General features: G+C 32.1%; 2 protein-coding genes and 1 non-coding gene across 5 annotated transcripts in view; 1 reads left to right on the top strand and 2 right to left on the bottom strand.

Annotated features, from left to right (window-relative positions):
- Nucleotides 1-1,098: 1,098 nt before the first annotated feature.
- Trnaa-ugc (transfer RNA alanine (anticodon UGC)) lies at nucleotides 1,099-1,170 on the bottom strand. The gene has a single exon. It is a non-coding gene; the product is annotated as a tRNA-Ala (tRNA).
- An 11,210-nt stretch (nucleotides 1,171-12,380) lies between these two features.
- Wcd (wicked) lies at nucleotides 12,381-14,032 on the bottom strand. Its single transcript, XM_026628518.2, has 2 exons — nucleotides 13,851-14,032; nucleotides 12,381-13,745 (listed from the first exon to the last, which is right to left on the bottom strand). Exons 1-2 carry the CDS (start codon nucleotides 13,889-13,891, stop codon nucleotides 12,476-12,478), a joined length of 1,311 nt encoding a protein of 436 aa, XP_026484303.2. The 5' UTR covers nucleotides 13,892-14,032; the 3' UTR covers nucleotides 12,381-12,475.
- Nucleotides 14,033-14,927: 895 nt separating this feature from the next.
- LOC113392194 (uncharacterized) overlaps nucleotides 14,928-21,164 on the top strand; it is a 71,856-nt gene continuing 65,619 nt past the window's right edge. For 2 of the 3 annotated variants that reach the window (XM_064215442.1, XM_064215443.1), the window contains exon 1: nucleotides 14,931-16,645. In XM_064215442.1, the coding sequence (XP_064071512.1) occupies nucleotides 15,675-16,645 (971 nt within the window). In that variant the 5' untranslated portion in view covers nucleotides 14,931-15,674. Of the gene's footprint in view, nucleotides 16,646-21,164 lie in introns of all 3 variants that reach the window. The other variant, XM_064215441.1, reaches the window with a different exon arrangement.

Raw genomic sequence — 21,164 nt, 5'->3', positions numbered from 1 at the left:
AATTACAAATAAACAAATTAAAATTAATTATTCGAACAAGTATTATTAAGCTTAAGAAATGGAAATATGTATAAAATTAATTCAAACATCACTAAAATTAATTAACAACAAGCTGAGAGGGTCTAATGGCTAGAATATTGGATCTTGACGTGGAGTCAAACAAGTGGAATTTTCATGTACTAAATTAGTGTTTATAATAGGTAATTTTGTGCTCGACGGGTGAATCGCGAGGAAAACTTTTTGAACGAAATTTTAATATGTATATCCACCAGTCTGCGTAATGAAGCGTTTTGAAACTTACTCCAAGTTTCAAAACCTAAAAAGAAGAGGACTTGCTTTAGTTTTATATATACATCCAATTAACTTTAAAATTTTACTTTTTAAAAGTTCACGATTGATTAGACACGTTATAATTAACAGCGATAAAATGTCTGAGTACCTTTTCTTCAGATTATCATCACCATATTTATGTACATATGTATAGTGGCACATACATAGGTATATATATATATATATATATATATATATATATATATATATATATATATATATACATTGGACACCTAACTCAGTCGTACGTTTTGAACGTCATGCAATCGCTGTTTGTGAAAAAAAAACGAAAAAAAATAACTGCAATTTGAAAATAGTTTTTTTTTAATCCTCTTTGGTCGCGCTTGAGAGTTTAACGACAAACGCTCTCTTGTGCTGTCGTGCCCGATCTCGGCCGACGCTCTCTACTCCCATTTTGTACGTATTGTGTATACTATATTATTGGTATAAAAATAAGAAAATAATATTTATTTATTTTATAATGAATTCTTTCTTTCATCACAAATTTCGTAAACAATTACCGGGCGTCCCGTGTAAAGCAGTTGAGTAAATCGGAGTCATAACTCAACCTTCCCCCATAAACTTACGTTACACAAAAGTTATCTTAGTAGTAAATGTAATTAATAGAATTATTGCCATATCGTTCCTAAAACGTTATGTATACTCGTAAGGTACAGACACTCAGACTCAGACTCAGAGAAGAAAATCAAAAGCGATTTTAAATTCATTTAACTTTGTGTAAATTTAAGTCTATAAAAAAAATATAATTGGAGATGCCGGGGATCGAACCCGGGGCCTTTCACATGCAAAGCGAACGCTCTACCACTGAGCTACATCCCCGTTTAATGAACGAATGAAATTTTAATATCAAAATTGTATTAATAATAATTAAATGTTGTATAATATAATCACTGAATGGGATGGCCCTGTATCATAAGGTTCGGGTTTTACCTTCCTTTTTTTTTAGCTTACGTAGTGTTTGGCAAATGGGCCACCTGATGGTATGAGAAATATACTAACCATGTGTATGGATACACCAACCAATACGCCAACATCCATAGGAGTTAAGACATTCTGTCTATTGTATGTACCTGTTACACTGACTTAGACCTTGAAGGCGCAACACAAAAATACTTACTTACTTACTGTTTAGTAGTAGATTTTTTGATGTGAGGGTGCTACCTACCTAGGCGGGCTTGCACAAAACCCTGTCACCAAGTAGGTACTTTCAATCACGCAAATTTCAGCAGTACAGTGCAGTACAATACTTTCAAACAACAGACAAAGTACTGACTATCATATAGTTGGATTTGAACTTTAATTATTATTGTCGGATGCACTTGAGTTTGTTGACACACTTAACATCTCCCAGTCTCGTATTTGAGATTGACCGCCGCGCCGCGACGAAGTCGGTCAGGACATATTAATTACACACACTGATACAAGTACTGAGCCGATATGGCCCAGAGGTTAGAACGCGTGCATTTTAATCGATAATTGCGAGTTCAATCCCAGGCAAGCACCACTGAATTTTCATGTGCTTAATTTGTGTTTATAATTCATCTCGTGATCGGCGTTGAAGGAAAACATCGTGAGGAAACCTGCATGTGTCTATTTTCAACGAAATTCTGCCACCAACCCGCATTGGAGCAGCGTGGTGGAATATACTCCAAACCATATCCACGAAGGCCGCCTTAGCCCAGCAGTAGGAAATTTTCAGACTGTGAATGTATACAAATACTCTTTACTGTACAACACATTAAGTAAAAACCATTGCAAATGAAGAGGTAAAGTTCACATATTAATTACGTATACAAAACAATACACTTTTAATCGTCTCACCATTATTTATACATTTCAACCAATTAGCAATTTAAATATAACTACATACAAATAAAGAGTAAATGAATTATTCAGATATATTCATGTGATGTACAATATTTACATTGTATTACCGGTAAAGGAGTGACCCAGTGTAATTACTGAGGACAGAAATAAAACATTTAAGGTCACGTGAGAGGAATAATAATATGATTTTAAAACTATTATTTCGTGAAAATATGTTTTGGTGTTATAACTGTACTTTAAAATATTTCATCTAGAAGGATGATATTTATTGATTTAACGAATTATTTAATATTAATAAGTATTATAAAATTAATTATAATAATATGTAATAAATTTATATTTGAAAAATAGACTGGTTTCATGAATTCGACCTTACTTAACTTCGAACTACTAATGAATCATAATGAATAAAAATTCTGACGCCCCAATATCAACTAAAGCCATCCAGTTCCGCTGTATAATCCTAAATACCACAAAGACTAATAAAACCATGGCACACTACTAAATTAACAAAAGACGAACTTCAAGTCAATGAAGAAGTAATTGTCGTAGCCATTTTGACATCAATTTGCGAACCAAATATTCAGATAATGATTCTGACAATACAAAGCGACACATTAAAAGAAAAAAATAAAATTAAACTTATAAATAAAATGGTATAACGATGGCGCAGACAGCACGTGTGTGGAGAAATTATAATATATTACAAGAAAAAAACAACATTAAAAACAAAAGGAAATCGCCCGTTTTCGCTATACTTCCGCAACTGGTCACTCAAGTCTATAAAATAAAGAAACAGCCTATTGATCCAACGGTTTTGCCTCCTCCCTTTTTAAGGGGAAGTTTAATCTATTAAGTAACCTATAAACTTTACCCTGCTTAGAAAATGGCTTTTCCCTTTAATAGGAAAAGATAAGTGTTACAACACCGGAAACACATGGCAGAATTACATGCGGCATCCAGTTTCCTGATGATATTTTCCTCTACCGCCAAAAACGTGATGAATTTCGAATACAAATTAATAAACAAAGAAACTTATTATTCAATTGCACCTTCAGAATTAGGTGCTGACATCATAGATAAATACACATTATATCAAATCAAATCAAACAAATCAAAATATACTTTATTCAAGCAAGCTTTTACAAGCACTTTTGAATCGTCATTTAACAAACTATTTTAAGCAAAGATACCACCGGTTCGGAATGTAGATTCTACCGAGAAGAACCGGCGAGAAAAACAATAGTTACTCTTTTTCAACATCTAAAAATACAGTCATGTTAGTTAAATACAATAATTATAACTTATATAATTAGTATGTTCAAATACATCTGGACTTAGTGGCGGCGTTTTGTGTAAGCCCGTCTGGTTCAGTACCACCCAATCATCGTGTATTTTATTATACTTGCATTGTTGTGTTCCGGTTTGGAGGTTAAGTGACCCGGTGTAAGTACACCGATGTAAGGCACAAGATACATAACATCTTAACTCCCGGTTGGTGATGAATTGGTAATATGGGCAATGATTAATATTGATGATGATAATAATAAGGTGGCTCATTTGCCAATCGGCCTACCAATATCATCAAAAAAATACTAGTACTAAAGTTAAACACGTTACGATACATATATATTTCCAATAATTAAACTCATTAATACTTAAAACATAACCTTAAAACTGATGATGAGAGTCCTTCAGAAAAACCCTCTTAACAACTATATAGAAACAGTTACCGGAATGTTTCAAGTCTCTAGGTCGAATAAATGAATCAATATTTCGATTTATGTTTTTCATAACTTACACGTCGTTATCTTGAAGGCAAGCCTTACATTACAAGTGAATCATACCGTGCTTGGATTTGGGAATGGCCGTATAAATTCAGAAGGCGACTTTATGTCAATCGTATGATAATCATTATGTACATACGTCTTTCTGTACAACCAATTCAAGGTTAATATTGTAAAAATAATGAGGTGCTATTTGAATGGGAGGTGACATCAGACAACTCCTGTTTTTGATTTAAATACCATGAGGTAGGGTACCACTTCGTCGGTGCCTATTATTTACAATTCAATTATCTTTAACTTCAAACTAGTTGAAGAGTGCGCTAGGGTAATTACACGCAAACGAGATATAACTTCTTAGATCCCATGTTTGAAACCGCATTAAGGAATGTTTTATATAGTTCATTCGAACAAAGTTAATGGGTGGAAATGACCACTCGACATCAAGTCATTATATATAATCAACTATCACAGTATAATAATTTATAAAAAATACACTAATTATTTACAAAACAAAATAATAGCCGTAAAATATAATAGCCGTTATTAAAAAACAGAATTATAAAGAGTTATGCTTGCTTAAATTAGTACAAAAAAACGAAGAATTCACAGTCATTATTCAAATATTTATTTTTTCATTTTTTAAGGAATAATATTTCAACTTATTAGAAATGATAGAAAACAGTACATTATCATATTTAAAACAAATCATCAAGTTAAGTAAAGCAAAATAACAAAAAAAAACTTATTTAATTTCATACATTACGGAACTAATATATATAAATATAAAAAACTAATTATTAAACATCTATTTTACGATTTTTACGAGTATTTCCGGATAATCACTTAGATGTTTCGTGGCAAATAAATTCTATGAATAATATATCGAAACTTTGAAATATAGAACTAAATAAAAACATACGCCTCTTGACTGTAGTTTGTGACCTCTTGTGACTATACATAAATTAAATTTTTAATTAAAACCAACAAAAAAAGGATCATACTTCATTGATTTTTAAATTAATAATTTATTGCTGGGGATTAAGATTGGTCAGTCATTAACAATAATGAATATTAATTATTGATCACAGGTTCAGATGCGAGAAAGAAAACTTCAAACAAATCTTCACAATTAGAGAAAATATTCATTGTCAGAATCATTTGCTAGCTTTTCTTACATGTAGGAAGACTAAATTGAATAATAGCTTGCATACTTTAAAAATGATTATTGTATTGATTATTCGTATCGTATTTAATAATAAGCGGATATACATAGTTAATTTAAAAATGCATGTTAACTCAAAGTATTCCACTCGTTACGCTCCCCACTTCCATGAACTGACCTTAGGTTAAAGTTTCACGAGTTAATAAATAATATGTAAGGAAGTTATTAATAGTTAAATATAGGTTTAAGTATTTAAATAACCATTGTATCTACAAGTTTATATTGTTAAGGAAAAAGAAGCCTCAAACTCAAGCCTCGAACTCATTGTTTTATATTATTAAGCTAAGTTAACACAGATTCAGAATAGATTCAACTAAGAAACTTAGTAAATCCTTTAAGAATTAAAATAGATCTGGTATAGTATATCTTGCATAAAGAAACGTTGTATAGTATTTTATATTTACAAAATGCTCCGTCTTCTTCTCTCGATTATCCAACTGCTGGAGACAGAAAGAGAAAAAGTTACTTTATAATTAACACTTCAGTAAGGTCATAAGTAATCTTTTATCGAATCGGTATTGCCCGTTTAAATTTATGGAGTGGAAAAAAATAAAGTTTGTCTGCGTGATTTTGTTATAAAAACATGCATGCCCCAGTAAGGGTTTATTGACCTTGTTGAGTCGTAAACTTTATCTTATATTTTCTGTCAAAATGATTTGGAGGCGATAGTAATTGTTAATATTCAGGCTGAGCATTCTAAAGCCAATTATAGAACTCGTTTAGGTACAACTCTCTCATCAATTGTAAAAACAGCAATATGCAATAATTTATATAACTGTATTCCGGTTTGAAGTGTGCCTTTGGACAAAAGACACAAGAATATAACACATTATCACTGAAATTGGCGCAGTAAGAAATATTAACCATTACATACATTGACAATGCGCCGCCAAACTTAGGAACGAAGATGTTATGTCCCTTATGCCGGTAGTTACATAGATGGGCTTATACAAATCCAATTTGGTATTTGCAAATTTATTTACGCTGTCAATAAAACAATAATTAAATTATATTAATAAACTAGCTGAACCTGCGGCTTTACCCGCGTGAAATTTATAAAACACAAACTTCCAACTCCCGTTTTGCTCCCTTAGGGGTGGACTTTCGTAAAATCCGTACTAAGCGAATTTAGTGTTATAGTTTCTGAGATTTCGTGATTAATCATTGAATGGTATTTCGCTTTTATATATGTATATAGGAGATCTTTATTTGTAGTGCCTGTGAAAATATTACAAAACCAATATACATAAAATATATATTAGAAGATGCATTTCCTATTGTATCAGGTTTTAGTATATAATATTATTATGTAAGTGAATCCGCTTGGCAGTTTCCCCCGCTTTAAATTTAGACTGTGGTTATGATAAACATGATTTTCAACTTGTGTATAAATAAATGCCAAGTTATATTCATGATATTTTAAAATAAGCTGACAATAGAACACTTGTGTCATCTCTTATTTACATCAGTCTGGTAAATATTTACTCGTCTTTTTCCCGACCGTCATTGTCTAATAAAAAACGCTTAAGCCACGTAACTGTGAACCTTGTGAAGTGATAATTGGTAATACGTCAATAGTGTCAATTCTATAAACAACCTCTAAAATAAACGAAATTGGACGAGAAAATAACAATTTGAATTTTATATTGTATACCCAAAGTCCTGGGTTCAAATGAATAGAAAAACAATAGCTGAACAACAGTTTATAAACAGCAAAGCTCCGGGCAATGACGAAATCATAAGAGAACTGCGTAAAGCAGACGGAACCATATTATTAAGGCCACAACCTTTAATAAGTACACTGTCTAAATAATGCTTTGATTTACATTCCCCAAAACTAATCAGAACTCATAAAATGCATAAATTAAAAATCACATTCACAATTGTCATAAATGTATGGAAATATTGACCGCCTCTTTGAAGGAATCTTCCGTTATCGTGAACACCAATAAATGTCTTGGGTAAAACCGTATCGAGTTTGCATGAATGATTGTTATGATACTCGCTCGTGAGTGACCACAGCGAAGGTCGTGCAAAGGTAAACATTTTTAGTACCACGGAAAGTGCGTTATTTTTTTTTTAATTGAGTTGCTACATTTGCATAGATAAAATATATATTGTACACCTTGTGTAAAACCGATCAAGCGCGAGACTCGTAAATTCTTTCCTTTTTTTTTTTTTACTTATTTTCTTCTCCTCAAACCGACTTCGCTTTCCTTCGTCAATTAAAGCCATCTTCTAAGAAATCGCATCTCGTAGTTGATACGGATTAATTATTTAAGTGATATATATAACTGACATATTGTTGTGTTCCGGTTTGAAAGAGTGAGCCAGTGTAATTACAGGCATAAGGGACATAACATCTTAGTTCCCATGTTTGATAGCGCGTTGGATATGTAAGGGATGGTTAATATTGCTGATTAATAGCGTAAGCCGATTTTTGTTCCAGTGATTATGGGATGATGGCTGCACATAAAAAGTCCGTTATGGTCTCAATTTGAAGAGCTCTAGCCGTGAAGAAAATTATAGAGGATTCTTGATTGCAATTTACTGAAGAATTATTTTAGAGAGCAGAAAAAAAGGTACTGGTCAGTTAGAGAGCGGTGCTACGGCTTTATATATATAAAAAAATAATGAAGTAAATTATTTAAGATTAATAATTTCATTTAAATAAAGATTCATCACTTTGGCGCCAAATGTAGTTGAGTGTTTTGCAGTTTACAATGAAATAGAATCAAAATAAAACCAGTCATAGGTTTCGAAATTCCTAAAAAATCTTTTGAATAGACGCGAAGTATTTCTGATGGTGCTAATGTCTATGGGCGATGGTGACCACTCACCATCAGGTGGCCCATTTGTCTGTCCGACAACATATATCATAAAAAAAGTTAAAAGTTTAAGTGGTGCGGTAGAGGAAAATCCGACCAAATATTAATTTAAAAAAAAATTGTGACAAATTTTTGAATGGGAAAAAACGAAAGTAAAGGTTGTTTGTTATTTCAGCGACAATGTTGACCTTAAAACACAATTATATGACACAATGACCTTCGTAAAACCGAAAAATCTACTTCGATTTAAAGCTCACACGAAATACTTTGTGGTCTAAATAAATGTTATACAACTTCCGAAAACATAAATAGCGCTTATTTATTCCTCTCCGAAGCTATCATCTAACAATTAAATATATAAATTCTTTAAATGAAATAAATTGTAAACAAATCGTATATAAACAGGAAGTGCTAATAGTCAAAAGATTCGTTTATTGCAATTATAATACTAATGTTTCGAAATATTCGACCGTGACCTTGGGTGGACTTCCTGGGTCCACATATAAAAGATACTAAGTGTCCGATGTCATACATTACAGGTTTTAAGCTATTATCGTTTGTAGGTGAAATGATTACCTATGTATATGTAACGATTAATATGCGGAAAACAAGTTCTGTTCTAACCCAACAAAACGCAGTGTAAATAATCGATAAATATTTAACTATAGGTAATTTAAGAATTTATTTCGTATACTTCAAGATTATCGTGTCCTCCCCCTCTCATAGGACTTCAGATAATCCTATGATATCCCAGTGTAATCTGCTCAGTACTTCCTCCAGTTCGATTATAAGTTGCCAGGACCAGAAATCGTCGGTGTTGGTAACACGGTCTTTGGCGGGAATTTTTGGTATTCCATGGCCCACCGCTACCAAAGTTCGGAATAGCAGGGCTGCCGGGAACTAGGGGCCAGTTTTGTTACGTTGTTCATTTGGGGGTTATGCCATTATCGCCACGCTCGGCAGGTGGGTTGGCAATCGCAGTAACGTGATCACAGTATTAAAAAAATACGCTGCTGCCCGTTCTCCGGTAAATATTCGCTCGGGACAACTTTAACGCCCCCCCCCAGGGGGTGAGATGGGATAGTGATATTCGTTGCCGTCTTAACATGGCCCGCACCAGCTAGATGTCCTAAAATTAACAACAGCTTTATTTTTAAGGCACTTTCTGCCTCGCACAACCACTGTCCAACCAACTTCTGACGACGGTTTTTCCAAACCGATAGGACTTGAGAAACTTCATGAAAAAAGCCAACTCATAGCTTAAAGGCCGGCAAAGAGACTTTAAGCTACTTGGTATTGTGGATGTCCATTGAAGGTGGTAGTTAAAAGTTAAAAAATAAACTTGGAATAGCAGCCATATCTTCCCAGAGGACTTCAAATGAGCAATCATGGTAAATGTATCATAGAAAAACTTTGATTGACCATGCATTAACGAGGTAACATCAGCGCGATATGAGTGTCCCTATAAATATTTCATTTAAGACGACCAATGAGTGATTAGATGTATGGCATATTGCCCGTCTTGTTATACCATGTCACTCGGTTAAAGGATTTTTTTGCAGTTGCGAAAGGAAAATATTTGAAACATGTGTATGTCGGAACTTAATGATACATTTTGCCCTTATAGGCTGTCAAAGAAATAGGGGTCGAGGAATGCAGAGGTTTCTCATGTTTTAAACGTAATAGTCTGCAGCCCAGTAAAGATAATTTTGAGTGTGAAAATAGCCTCTGTCAGAAAAATATAAAATATTGTTAACACTCTTTAAGCGCTCAAATATTATTTGGACTTATATTTTTAGTGTATTTTACATGTTATCAGATATAATTATATTTATACTTCAACTATAATTCAAAGACTACATGTAAATTTAAATTGAAGAATCAATCAAATGTTGAGTTTCCGCAGGTTCGTCTTAATCCAGAGTCTAAGAGGTGTAAAAATACCGAGCGCAGCACCACCGATGATGGTGAAGTCTTCGAAGAACAATCAGTGAAAGTGCAGATTATCTTCAGCACTTAGTATGAAAATTAACTAGGTATGAACATAGTTAATCATATTTTCTTCTTAAAAGTTTTGGGATTAATGACACCGCATGCTGCAACAACAACAAACTCCGATTATCCTTCACTTATATTATTGTAATTCTAAGGAGGAAACGTTTATAGCAAGACTTTCCTCTTGAGACTGTTAAAAACATAGTAAGTATTATTTATCTGTGTAGTTATTATGATTTTTATTAATTATGAAACACCCAACAACACAAAACGGTTTTCGCATCAGTACATTATTTCAAGCATTTGCTAAATTTCACTTCCATTTTACGATACCAGTTTTCTCGCAATTTACTGTTAAGAGTTCGAAAGCAAATCTCCCTGTATTCTATTTTTTTTTATTGTTTATAACTGTTCAGTGTTGAAATTATTAGTTTTATTGTTTTATACCCAGAATTTGTTTACTGTGATACTCAAAGATTTTTCCTTTGACTAGAGTCTATAAATTATAAGCTTCCTTCCTGATCCTGTAGTTTTAATTAAATTATACTGTTTACTTCCGAGTTCCGACGGAAGACACTTGACAGTTGACTGGCAGTCAGAAACTTAATACCTATTTTTATATCTTATGACGCCTGAGGCAACAGTGCAAATTGGGGTGATCTAAGCTAACATCGTATTTAGAAAGATAAAGGTCAATGGAATTTTAAGGAAAATATAATTAAAAAATTGAAGACATAAGTGGATGAAGATGATATGTTACATTTTGTAAAAATTTAATTTGATATCATCACCTTCATCTATAACATAAACTTAAATTTTAATCACGTATTTCTTCAATTATATGAATATTCTTCTAAAACGTCTAATTAATAAGCAACACTATTCCTATAATAATTTTTTCACTTAAACATTTAAAAATCCAAGTATACATAATTATTATAACATGTATTTAATTTATAAAAATGTGTTTAAATTCTTAATGTCAATTGTCACGTCACGCCATCTTTCGGTGATAACCGAAACAATAGTGTTATGATTTGTTATTTGTATGCTTTGCTTGGGTTGTACTTTGTAGATACTGTTGTGATAATAAATTGTGTTGTGGATGGGGTCAATTTTTTATATCACTTATAGTTTACATAGCTATCGAGAGAATTTATCTCGACTAGTCATAATACGAAATCAAGAATTTGTATTGCTGTAAATAAAATTACAATAACACATAACATTTGTTAAATGCAAATTCAATTCAATTCATTCCAAATTACATGATTCCTAATTATTATATTATATTATTTGCGTTTATCACAATAAGAAAACAAAAGATGTACGAAATTAAATCTTGGAAAAAAACAGCCTTACTTGTATAAGCCTTACAAAAAGGAGAGGAAAAATAATTATATTAAATGAATTCTACTAACAATAAATGTCGTAACTTATAAAATAATTACTGTTTTATTAATATGGACCACACTAACAGGAACAGATTTTGTTCAAATGTAAAATATTTGGTGACCAAACTTAAATAATAAAATGATCTGGATAAGTACCTAAGTTTTCACATGCTTAATGAAATTAAACATCCTTAATATTAATTAATACTTAGTTGTCATAAATCCATTACGATTTAATCAAACTAATTTTACGTTTAAATAGTTTAAAAAAACAATTGTGTTACTTTCAATATGTGATAATGCTGCAATATTATAATAAGGTATAAAATTTTATGTATAAAATAAATAATTATATACATATACTACACCCAGCACTATAATTACACTAGGGAAACAATTATCTTCCAAAAATGTATAATTAAAAACACAATATTATAATAGTTTTTCACTATAAATAAGTCATTTTGTTTTTTAAAAAAATGTTAATAAAAGCTTAATAGGGGCACCATTTTTAGTGCCTAACGGCAGAGAAATGGTTGAGTCTGTTAATTTTGAGATAAAACAATTTTGAATGTAATAACTGCTACATTTAATACCAACAATATGCCATACAAAAGTGTTCTGTAAAAAGTTTTAGGTGAACACCATAAACACTATTGGAACATATTGGGCCCATGTTATTATAACAGCAACAATGCCATTTCAATAAAAATCATTTTCGGCTTTCATTTATTTATTACCTTAGTAAAACATCAATGATATCTAAGGATGAGTTGTATAGTTTTTTAAAATATATTTTAATGGTATATTGACACAAAAAAATTTTTAACCAAAGCAACAATATGGAATAATTCTTGTTTGCAGAATGTACATCAGACATAAAATTAGTAACATAATCACCATTGATCTTTGTGGCTCTGCTCTGCACTACACATTAAGTTAAAACACTTGTAAATTATTCAACTTATCCTTACATTTTACTAACAGGTTACCCAGAATACCCAAGAGTCAATGATCTATGGTGATTACACTCACCATACTTATGCTGTTTACAAATTCAGCAATTATATTCTAATAATTCTTGTAATATTTCAATCTGTACAAATAGGCACAACTCTTATTATTACCGAGAGCCAAATAACCACTGTGAGGTGAAAAGTTTACTGCCTCGACGTGTTGCAAATTTTGATTTGGGAAATTTTGGAATACATGATATGAAGGTATGTGTACAAGCTTTACTGCATTTGGTAGGTAGCTTGATGACATTGATAAGATCTCTGACGTAGGATTAAAACTAAGATTTGTTATTTTAGTTGTCAGATTTGAAATTGTTTTAAGCGGCAATGGTTCTCTTGTAGTTAAATTATTTGTTTCATATATATTAACAATTCCTTCACCACTTCCAGTAGCTAAAAGCTGCCCACAATCGCTCATTGTTATACAGGATGCTGTAACACAGCCATTGTCATAAAACTTCTGAACTGATCTATATGTTGATAGATTCCACACTGTAACTTCTCCTTGAACACCATAACAATAAAGTAATTCAGAATGATGGCTAAATATCAATGATTCAACATTCATATTGTGTTTCAATGATCTCAACAGTTCTTTAGACTTTGCACAAATTATGAATACTTCGTCCAAGCCATCACTAACAGCTATATATTTGCCATCTGGAGATAACTTAAATAATTTTGGCTTCTTTATTACTTTTGGTAACTGAACTAATTTAGGTTCAGCTTTAACAAGATTGTAAACACAGTAGTTGTGTTGAAATTTTGATGCAATAAATGCCTCTGAGCCATCGGGTGTAAACTGAGCAGTTATAACCTTCCATTTATTTAAATTAAAACTATGTAGTTTGTTATTGACATCACCACCAATAGAGAAGAGTGAAACAATACCAGATTGCCCAGCTACGAGTACAACACTGATCTTAGGATGAAAAACAACAGTAGAAATTCGTGGACCTTCGTTACCAGTCTCTGAATTAACTTTCGGAAATGTTTTGAATTCTAGATTATCTTTTCGAAGGCCTTTTGATTTTGGTTTCTGCAAATGGCCTACAGTGCGCAGTATTTCTTCTGACTTTTGATTGTCGCTAGATGCATTTGATACTTTAGCCCAACTTGGAGTCCCTATCAACGTTTCATATTTTGTTTTAAGTTTCTGAACATAAAGAGCTTTGCTCTTTGTCCCAGGAATAATATCAACACCGAACTGGTCATCATCGTCGTCAATCCATGCGGGTTTCAAATCCAAATCGTTTTCAGTTTTCACAGACGTTGAGAGATTGCCAACGAATTTTTTTGATTTATTAAACAACAACGATGACAGCCTGAAATTTATTAATAATAGAATATTAATGTAAGTCGGTAACATCAAATTTCAGTAGTTATTATTTCATAACGACAATAGAGAAAAATAAAAACAATCAAATTACCTGCTTTCCTCGTCATCTAAATCTTTAACTTTGCGTTTCATTGTAACGTATATTATATATTTTAAAAATATAGATAATAATAAAGACAGAATTAGTATAATCAATTCGTAAAAAGAAGTTATAACCTAAAACACACAATTGGCAGGCTCAAAAATAACATTCACACACATTCTGCTTTGAAGTTTGAAGTTTGAATTGATATTTACAATTGACACTTATAATAGTATTGCCATTTGATAGTCATTATTCTCTAAATACATAATATAGTATTTATAAACAAAGTAACATTGAACAGATTTTGGTCACTGTAACAATTAGCACTGTAACCATTTAATTTAACTATATGTTATGTAATATGATCATAATTTTACCAAGGCAAACTAAACCTACACATAAAATAAGTATTTTCGTCTTTTTACATTGCTTCAACAGGCGAATTATTTATGAAAAATAGTACTAAGGAAGCTCAGTATCATTAGGAAAGTTTAAGTCTGTTATTAGGTCAAATTTATGCGATAAATAACGAAAATCTCTCTTTTTATTATGCATTTCAATTACTATTAAGTATAAGTCACAAATGTCGTAATGTAAAAAATGATAAAATGTATGGCATTTTTTTAAATTCACGTATCATATGAGTGTTGTCAAAATATAAATAATAAGACTTTATTGAATGATTTATTAATTCTATCGAATTTTAAAATGATATGTTTTTCATCCATGTATACTTTTGAGATAAATACGGTTCTTATATGTTATCATTCCTTAATATATTATTTGTTCGAATTTACACTAACGTCTACATAAAAACATTTATTTTTTTCATGTGTATTCTTAAAGTAATAGTAACATTTTTAATAAAATATATTTGAAAATTTTCAGCCACCACATAAGCTACCGAAAAACCTATAAATATTGTATTCTTAGCTTTAATGTCGATAAAGCAGTTCAAATGCATTTTAGTTCGCGTTGTTGCCGTCTTAAGAAGCAAAACACTTTTTTGTTTTTTATCCCTGTCTCTCCCGATGTAGTTTCATTATAGCCAGTACTTAAAGTAGAAACAGTAAATTTAACCAATCAGATGTAGGACAGCAACAATATTTACAGGATTTTATTGGTTCTTTTATCTGTACTAGGTAGCCATAACTTTATTATAACCCAACTGATCGTAAAGCTTATAGAGGAACATTCAGAAGAAATAGTTTTAACTACCTTTAACTGTTAGTCGTATATCATAGCTGGGGTGATTTCATTCGTTGTTCTTTACAGTGTTTCACTTTGATGGCATCGCATTGCGAATCCCAGATTTTTTTTTGTGTTTTTAGTGTTAATGAAAAACAATAATTTGTGTTATAGTATTAAAAACGACATACAAAAACAATATTATAAAGTTCGTGGAACTTGTCTTACATTAAAGATGAAGAAAATATTTTTCATTTTGTGACCTTTTTACATTTGCAAGTGTCAATATGGATTCTAAATGATTTAAAATACAGTAGTGAAAAGTGATTCTAAACGTTTTATGACCTATTTTTTTATAAAATGGGGCCGAAAAAGGCTCCACCATAAAACTATTAGACCCTGTTTGTTTTGCCCGCCATAAAACAATTAAGATAAGATTGATGACATTAATGCACAAGAAACGAATAATCGAGGATGGTGCAGTGGTTCTGGAACAAAGTGAGGGCATCGAGCGATGATCGGAGGGTGGAAAGCGATGCAAGGTGGTATCACTTTTCGTCTGCTGGTACATCGGCAGATTATCGGTTGGTCGCGTTCAGCTAGTAATCGGGTGGCTTATGTGGCGTGTGATGTGTGTACGAGATGTCCGGCAAGCCGGCGAGTGTGGCCGCGCCGCGAGCGGGCGTGGCTGGCGCGCCGCGCGTGCTGGTGTACGTGGCGGAGGCGCGCCAGCTAGAGGCGGCCGCCGCGGGCCCAGACCCGCCGCCGCAGACCCATCCACCGCTTGACACGCTCTACCTCCACGACAACGTGTCTCAGCATCTCGCTCTCCCCAGGAACACGCTCTATCGACAGCAAATTGAACAAAACGACCAAGGAAGCACACCTGGTACAGTTTACTATAAGCCATTTAATGATTCTGAAGCCAAACTAAATTCTTTCGAGTCATCAGAGAACATCACAGCACACCGGGACGAATATTTCACTGCTACACAATCTTATCTGAAAGAGAATTGTATGAGAAATGATGATAATAAGGCTATTGATAGGCCGAGCAGTACAGCTGTGAAGACGGACTGTGAGAATCCCGAATGGAGTAACTTAGATTCATACAATGTTAGGTTACCATTGCAGATAGGAGAGTTAAGTGCATACCAGACAAGATGTGGTCCTGTGAGTGATAATATGCCATCTATGTTACCAATAGGAGTGCATGGTCAGGCCCAGTTCAATGATAATGGTGTGGTGCAAAGTGGTGATAATGATGGAATGAACACCGGTGAGCGAGAGCTATCTGTAGGGAAGAGTTTTGTGAACTACCAGTTGTTAGAACAAAGTGTGTCACATCAATCTATTGTGAATCAGAGCATAAATATACTGAATCAGCAAATCGGTGTGAGTAGGTCGATAGTTAGTGAAGGAGATGGTGGTAGTGCACCACAGCTTGTCCGGACAGCTGACGGTGTGGTGCTGGCAGTGCTGCCATCGTCTGTACTTCCTCAGTCATCAGAGACGCCTGACGTGAGGAATGTGCATAGTGAATTTCCACAAACAATAACTGTGCCCCTTGGTTGGAGGAGAATTGTAAATGGTTCATCAGTTCTCTATATCAGGTATGTATCTTGCGATATTCTTAAAAATGTTTATATTTTCACAGGAAACTTTTAATTAAACTAACTATTTGTTAACCAAAACATAATGTTTAGTTACTGAATGTTTTAAGTTGTACAAGTAAATTTTAACATTATTATGATTTATGAATTAAACCATAGTCTGTTCCAATAACAAATCATATTATTTTTATTTAAAAAAGAAATCGTTTTTTTTGTTATTTTATTACTCATGGTGAATATACTCAAGTACATTAAAAAGTTGCTAAAAAAACACATTTTTTATGGCAATAGACAATTGCTAGCAATTATATTTTACAACATATACAATATAAATGTCCCATGTTTGTTTATATTCTGTTAAATGACAATATTACCCAACAGTCTCAAGTACAAAAAGAAAAATCTGAATTTTTTACTTATCAAACTTGAATGTATATATTTACTATTAAATTTGTCATTAGTATCATAATTAATTACTTAATAATCTAATTATATAAAGTAATTACATAATACAGTCCTCTGACATTAATTACATAATGCAATACAACCAATTATATAATAATAATATACATTATTTATGAATATATATGATATAAATATATAAATGATATGACTTTTTGTGTATAAAAATCTCTTTATGTTTCTTACTATTTGAATCAATCTCATGACCTCAGATTTATTCCACATATATGGCAATTGTTACCCATGAATTATACCATAATAGTTTTTCAACAAGCTTCATTTATAAACATCAACAGCTTAAAAGTATATAAAAAAATATAATATGCTTTTAAGTATGTTTCACATTGTCAATAGTAAATGAGAATTATTGATTGACTCTTAGTTGCAATACATAAAAGTACCAAGACTAGTTTGTTGTCTTGTGAAGAAAAATACTATTTTATATAGATCCTAGATAGATAAATAGTTTAAATGAATTCCAAGATAAAGCCAGGTTATAAAGGAGAATGTTCTGTCATTTAATACTAGTTTTATCTTAAGCAAATTAAACACAGACTAATCAACCAATAAATTAATTATTTTTTATGTATCATGATACACATAATATCTAACATGAAATCGAGATTTTAATCTATACAATTTATAATTAATAAATGTCACAAAATATCTTAAAAGTTGAAAACAAGTATGTAGGAATTTTAGTAATAGAGTTTATAATTAATAAATCTGATATCCATAATACAATATAACATCCACTTGAATCTGATTATAATAAAAGAAATTATGGAATATAAATTAATCAATTAATTTTCAATAAAATTATTAGATGGTATTGATGATTTATAAATCGATAATGAAGTACCAGGAGAGCATACAGACGAAAGAGGTTGAGATCGTGCGTTTACGTTAAATCAATCCGGCACAAGTGGACAAACCAGTCGGGCAGCTGTGCGGACGTAGGTACTGGCGCAAGTGACAAGAGATGTAATTTTTAACTGTAATCCTGTTATCTAAAACTATAATAATTGCTAAGATTTACTCCGATAACGTTTTATGGTATATAATAAAGCAATTAAATAAATAAAAAAGATGTTCGAATCAATAAAAATGTTAATTATCATGAAAAAATTATTATCTCAAACGTTCACGCTTTTAAATTGTAATGATTATCACTTCGGTTTTTTGTTCGAGATGTACAGACTCATGCTACGATGGCGACTTTATTCGCGAATGAAACGAGAATCGAGTGTATTTGAAATCGTTTTCGTTTTGTTTAATATAAGAGTACAACATTTTATACAAACAGCCGACCGACCGTAACAGGAACGAGCTCATTTGAAAAAGATTATCCTCCCAGTATTTGATGCGCTTACGTTTATTTTGTCTACTTGTTTGGTAAATTAGATTTAACTCGCATGATTATATTCACATTGTTAAATGATAATATGTTTGGATTTATAGTAATAGGTATCGTTAGTGGTATTATCGTTTTATTTAAATTTATGTACGAAGTCTCGCATGGGGCATTCTAGCGAGATTCCATTGTAGGTCGCAGAGCTCATTACATTGCTCTTATCTGTCATTGGCAGCACAATGCTTTGTCGAACAATACTGTTACTCGCGCATCTTGGGCGGTGTATAATGCCTTAAATCTAAATGTAAAGTAGAGTAGGTATTTGGGAGGATATTTCTTTAAGTAGAACGTTTAAATTACGGCCCCATCACAAATAGATTTGAGTGCTTTTTTAGATTGTGTATTTGTCTGAGAATTAATTCAGATTTGGCCTTATTATTAAACGAATATACTTTTCGAATTATTATTTTTTTATTAAGAGTATACCATTAGAGAGTATGTCTGAACACTTAAAGACATTTTTCCAGAACATACAAGAAAGAAAGAAATGGATAGAATAATGAGTGGTAGGAACGTACAATAACACAATCTAAATTCCGATGTACAATAGGAAAATCCGATATATAGTCAGTTATATAGTTTTATTATACTTTACAAGCAGTTTGTCAGAAACGACAAAGTATTTCCCTGTCGTTCATCGCACAGCTGTTCGACAGCGAGGAATTCTTTTAAGTTATCTTTTATCTTATTTGCTTCCACTGCCCAATTGATTTATAGTCCGAATAATAAGCCGAGGTAGCTTCTTTTAAATTTGGGATTTATTAAACTCTATGGAGTTTTGGCATCTTTTGTAACGTCATACAATCGTGAGGTTCGGTATTCAGAAACCACACGGGGCATCAATTGTTTCGACGTATTCGATGGGCGTCACCGGGCATTCTGATCCGATTTACAATTCGTTCCGACTTTCTTTACAAAAGTCACAATGGGTCTCGTTCGTAATTTCATTGCGTTTGCCGCTGCTCACCGCCCGCCGTGTGAACATTTTCAAATTTCTTTGTTTTTGCGCAAAATAGGCAATTGTGATTTCTTTATACTTTGTCTAGAGCGTACTTTTGCGTTTGTTCTTTATTTCGTTGAAGTATTAGTATCTGCATGATGTATGGGCCTTAGTGTGCTAACGGTATTGTCCAATTTTTTTTTAAAACGTAACGGTTCAATTACGTCACTCTCTGAATTTATGGCACATCGCTGTTACAAATCACGTGGAATGTCACTAAGTCGAGATAAAGTATAAAATGAAAGGAACGAGTACAAAAATCCTAACAAAGAAATTTTACGTAAGTAATATACACTTTTTTTAGTCGCCTATTGTATTTTCTTTAAGAAATTCGAGCTTTACCTGCGGTCGTTAGAAGTCGATAAAACTTTACAATGTTCCTAATTTGAGATTTACGGTCTTCGCTCTTGATGAATGGCTATTGTGAAATGCAATATAATGAAAAAACAAAGTCCAATTAAATTCAGAACACTTTGTTCAAAATAATGTTGTTCTTCTTTTTAACTTTAACCTTTTGATATGCCATGATTGTATAGTGTACTGTGTTATTACACAAACGCTACAATACGGCTTTCGGAACACGGACTCTCAAATTGATGCTAAGACTATGTTGATAGATACTTTGATATTTTGTTTGATTTTGCTAATCATCGGTAACAATGTTTTTCCTAATCAGATGTAAGAATGACTTGAATGAAATATCTATAGTCTATTCAAACAACGAGAGGACGAAAGCCAAATAAACAACATTTAACATAGAATTGACAATGTATACGTCAGCTTGAATTGAGCTTGAATAATCTGTAATATTTATTATGGATTTTCGAAATTGCGTTTTAAACATTGACGACGCTGTAAAATTGAAGGAGTAGAAGTAGTTAAGTGGAATGATGTTGAACATATTATAATAAATATATATCAATCAAGAATTACTAGTGTACAATATAGCTGAGCAAATCGTATGAAATACGTAAACGTTTGTTTATCTTTATTTCTTCATCGATTGGAATAGACTATAGATGTGGTACTGTTGTTGATAGTTTAACTAAGGTGCTGTACAAATTGGGTCAGATTTACTTTTTAATTTATTTATTATATAGAATACAGATATGGTCCAGTGAATAGAACACTTGTCTGTACTGGTGCTTAACTATTCTCATTAATTAACATCTCGAACGCTGATGTAAAGAATAATATCGTTAGGAAAATATGAGGAGTTTCGATGAAATTGTTGGATGAAATTAACCTCATTAATAATTATTATGTAGATATTATCAATTACATAATTTATGATAGTTTTGTATTAATATACTAGCTTATGATCTAATTTTATTTTTAACACAAAATTAAAATGTTTTATTCGACAAAGTTAAAGAGTTCAGGAATTTTATTACTGAAACATCTACTTTGTTTCAGTAAGGATTTATTAACACAAAGTCGAAATTTCCCTATACATTTTAAATGTCAAGGGTCCTATTAAATTACATTTCGCGATGTTAAAATTATATCCCGATTTGTAATATATACATATAAATATTGGACAACATCACATACATTACTCTGATCCCACTGTAAGTAGCTAAAGCACTTGTGTTATGGAAATCAGAAGTAACGACGGTACCACAAACACCCAGACCCAAGAC

This window comes from Vanessa tameamea, chromosome 7 (assembly GCF_037043105.1).
Source record: "Vanessa tameamea isolate UH-Manoa-2023 chromosome 7, ilVanTame1 primary haplotype, whole genome shotgun sequence".
Taxonomy (NCBI): domain Eukaryota; kingdom Metazoa; phylum Arthropoda; class Insecta; order Lepidoptera; family Nymphalidae; genus Vanessa; species Vanessa tameamea.
This window is presented reverse-complemented; position numbering and strand designations above follow the sequence as displayed.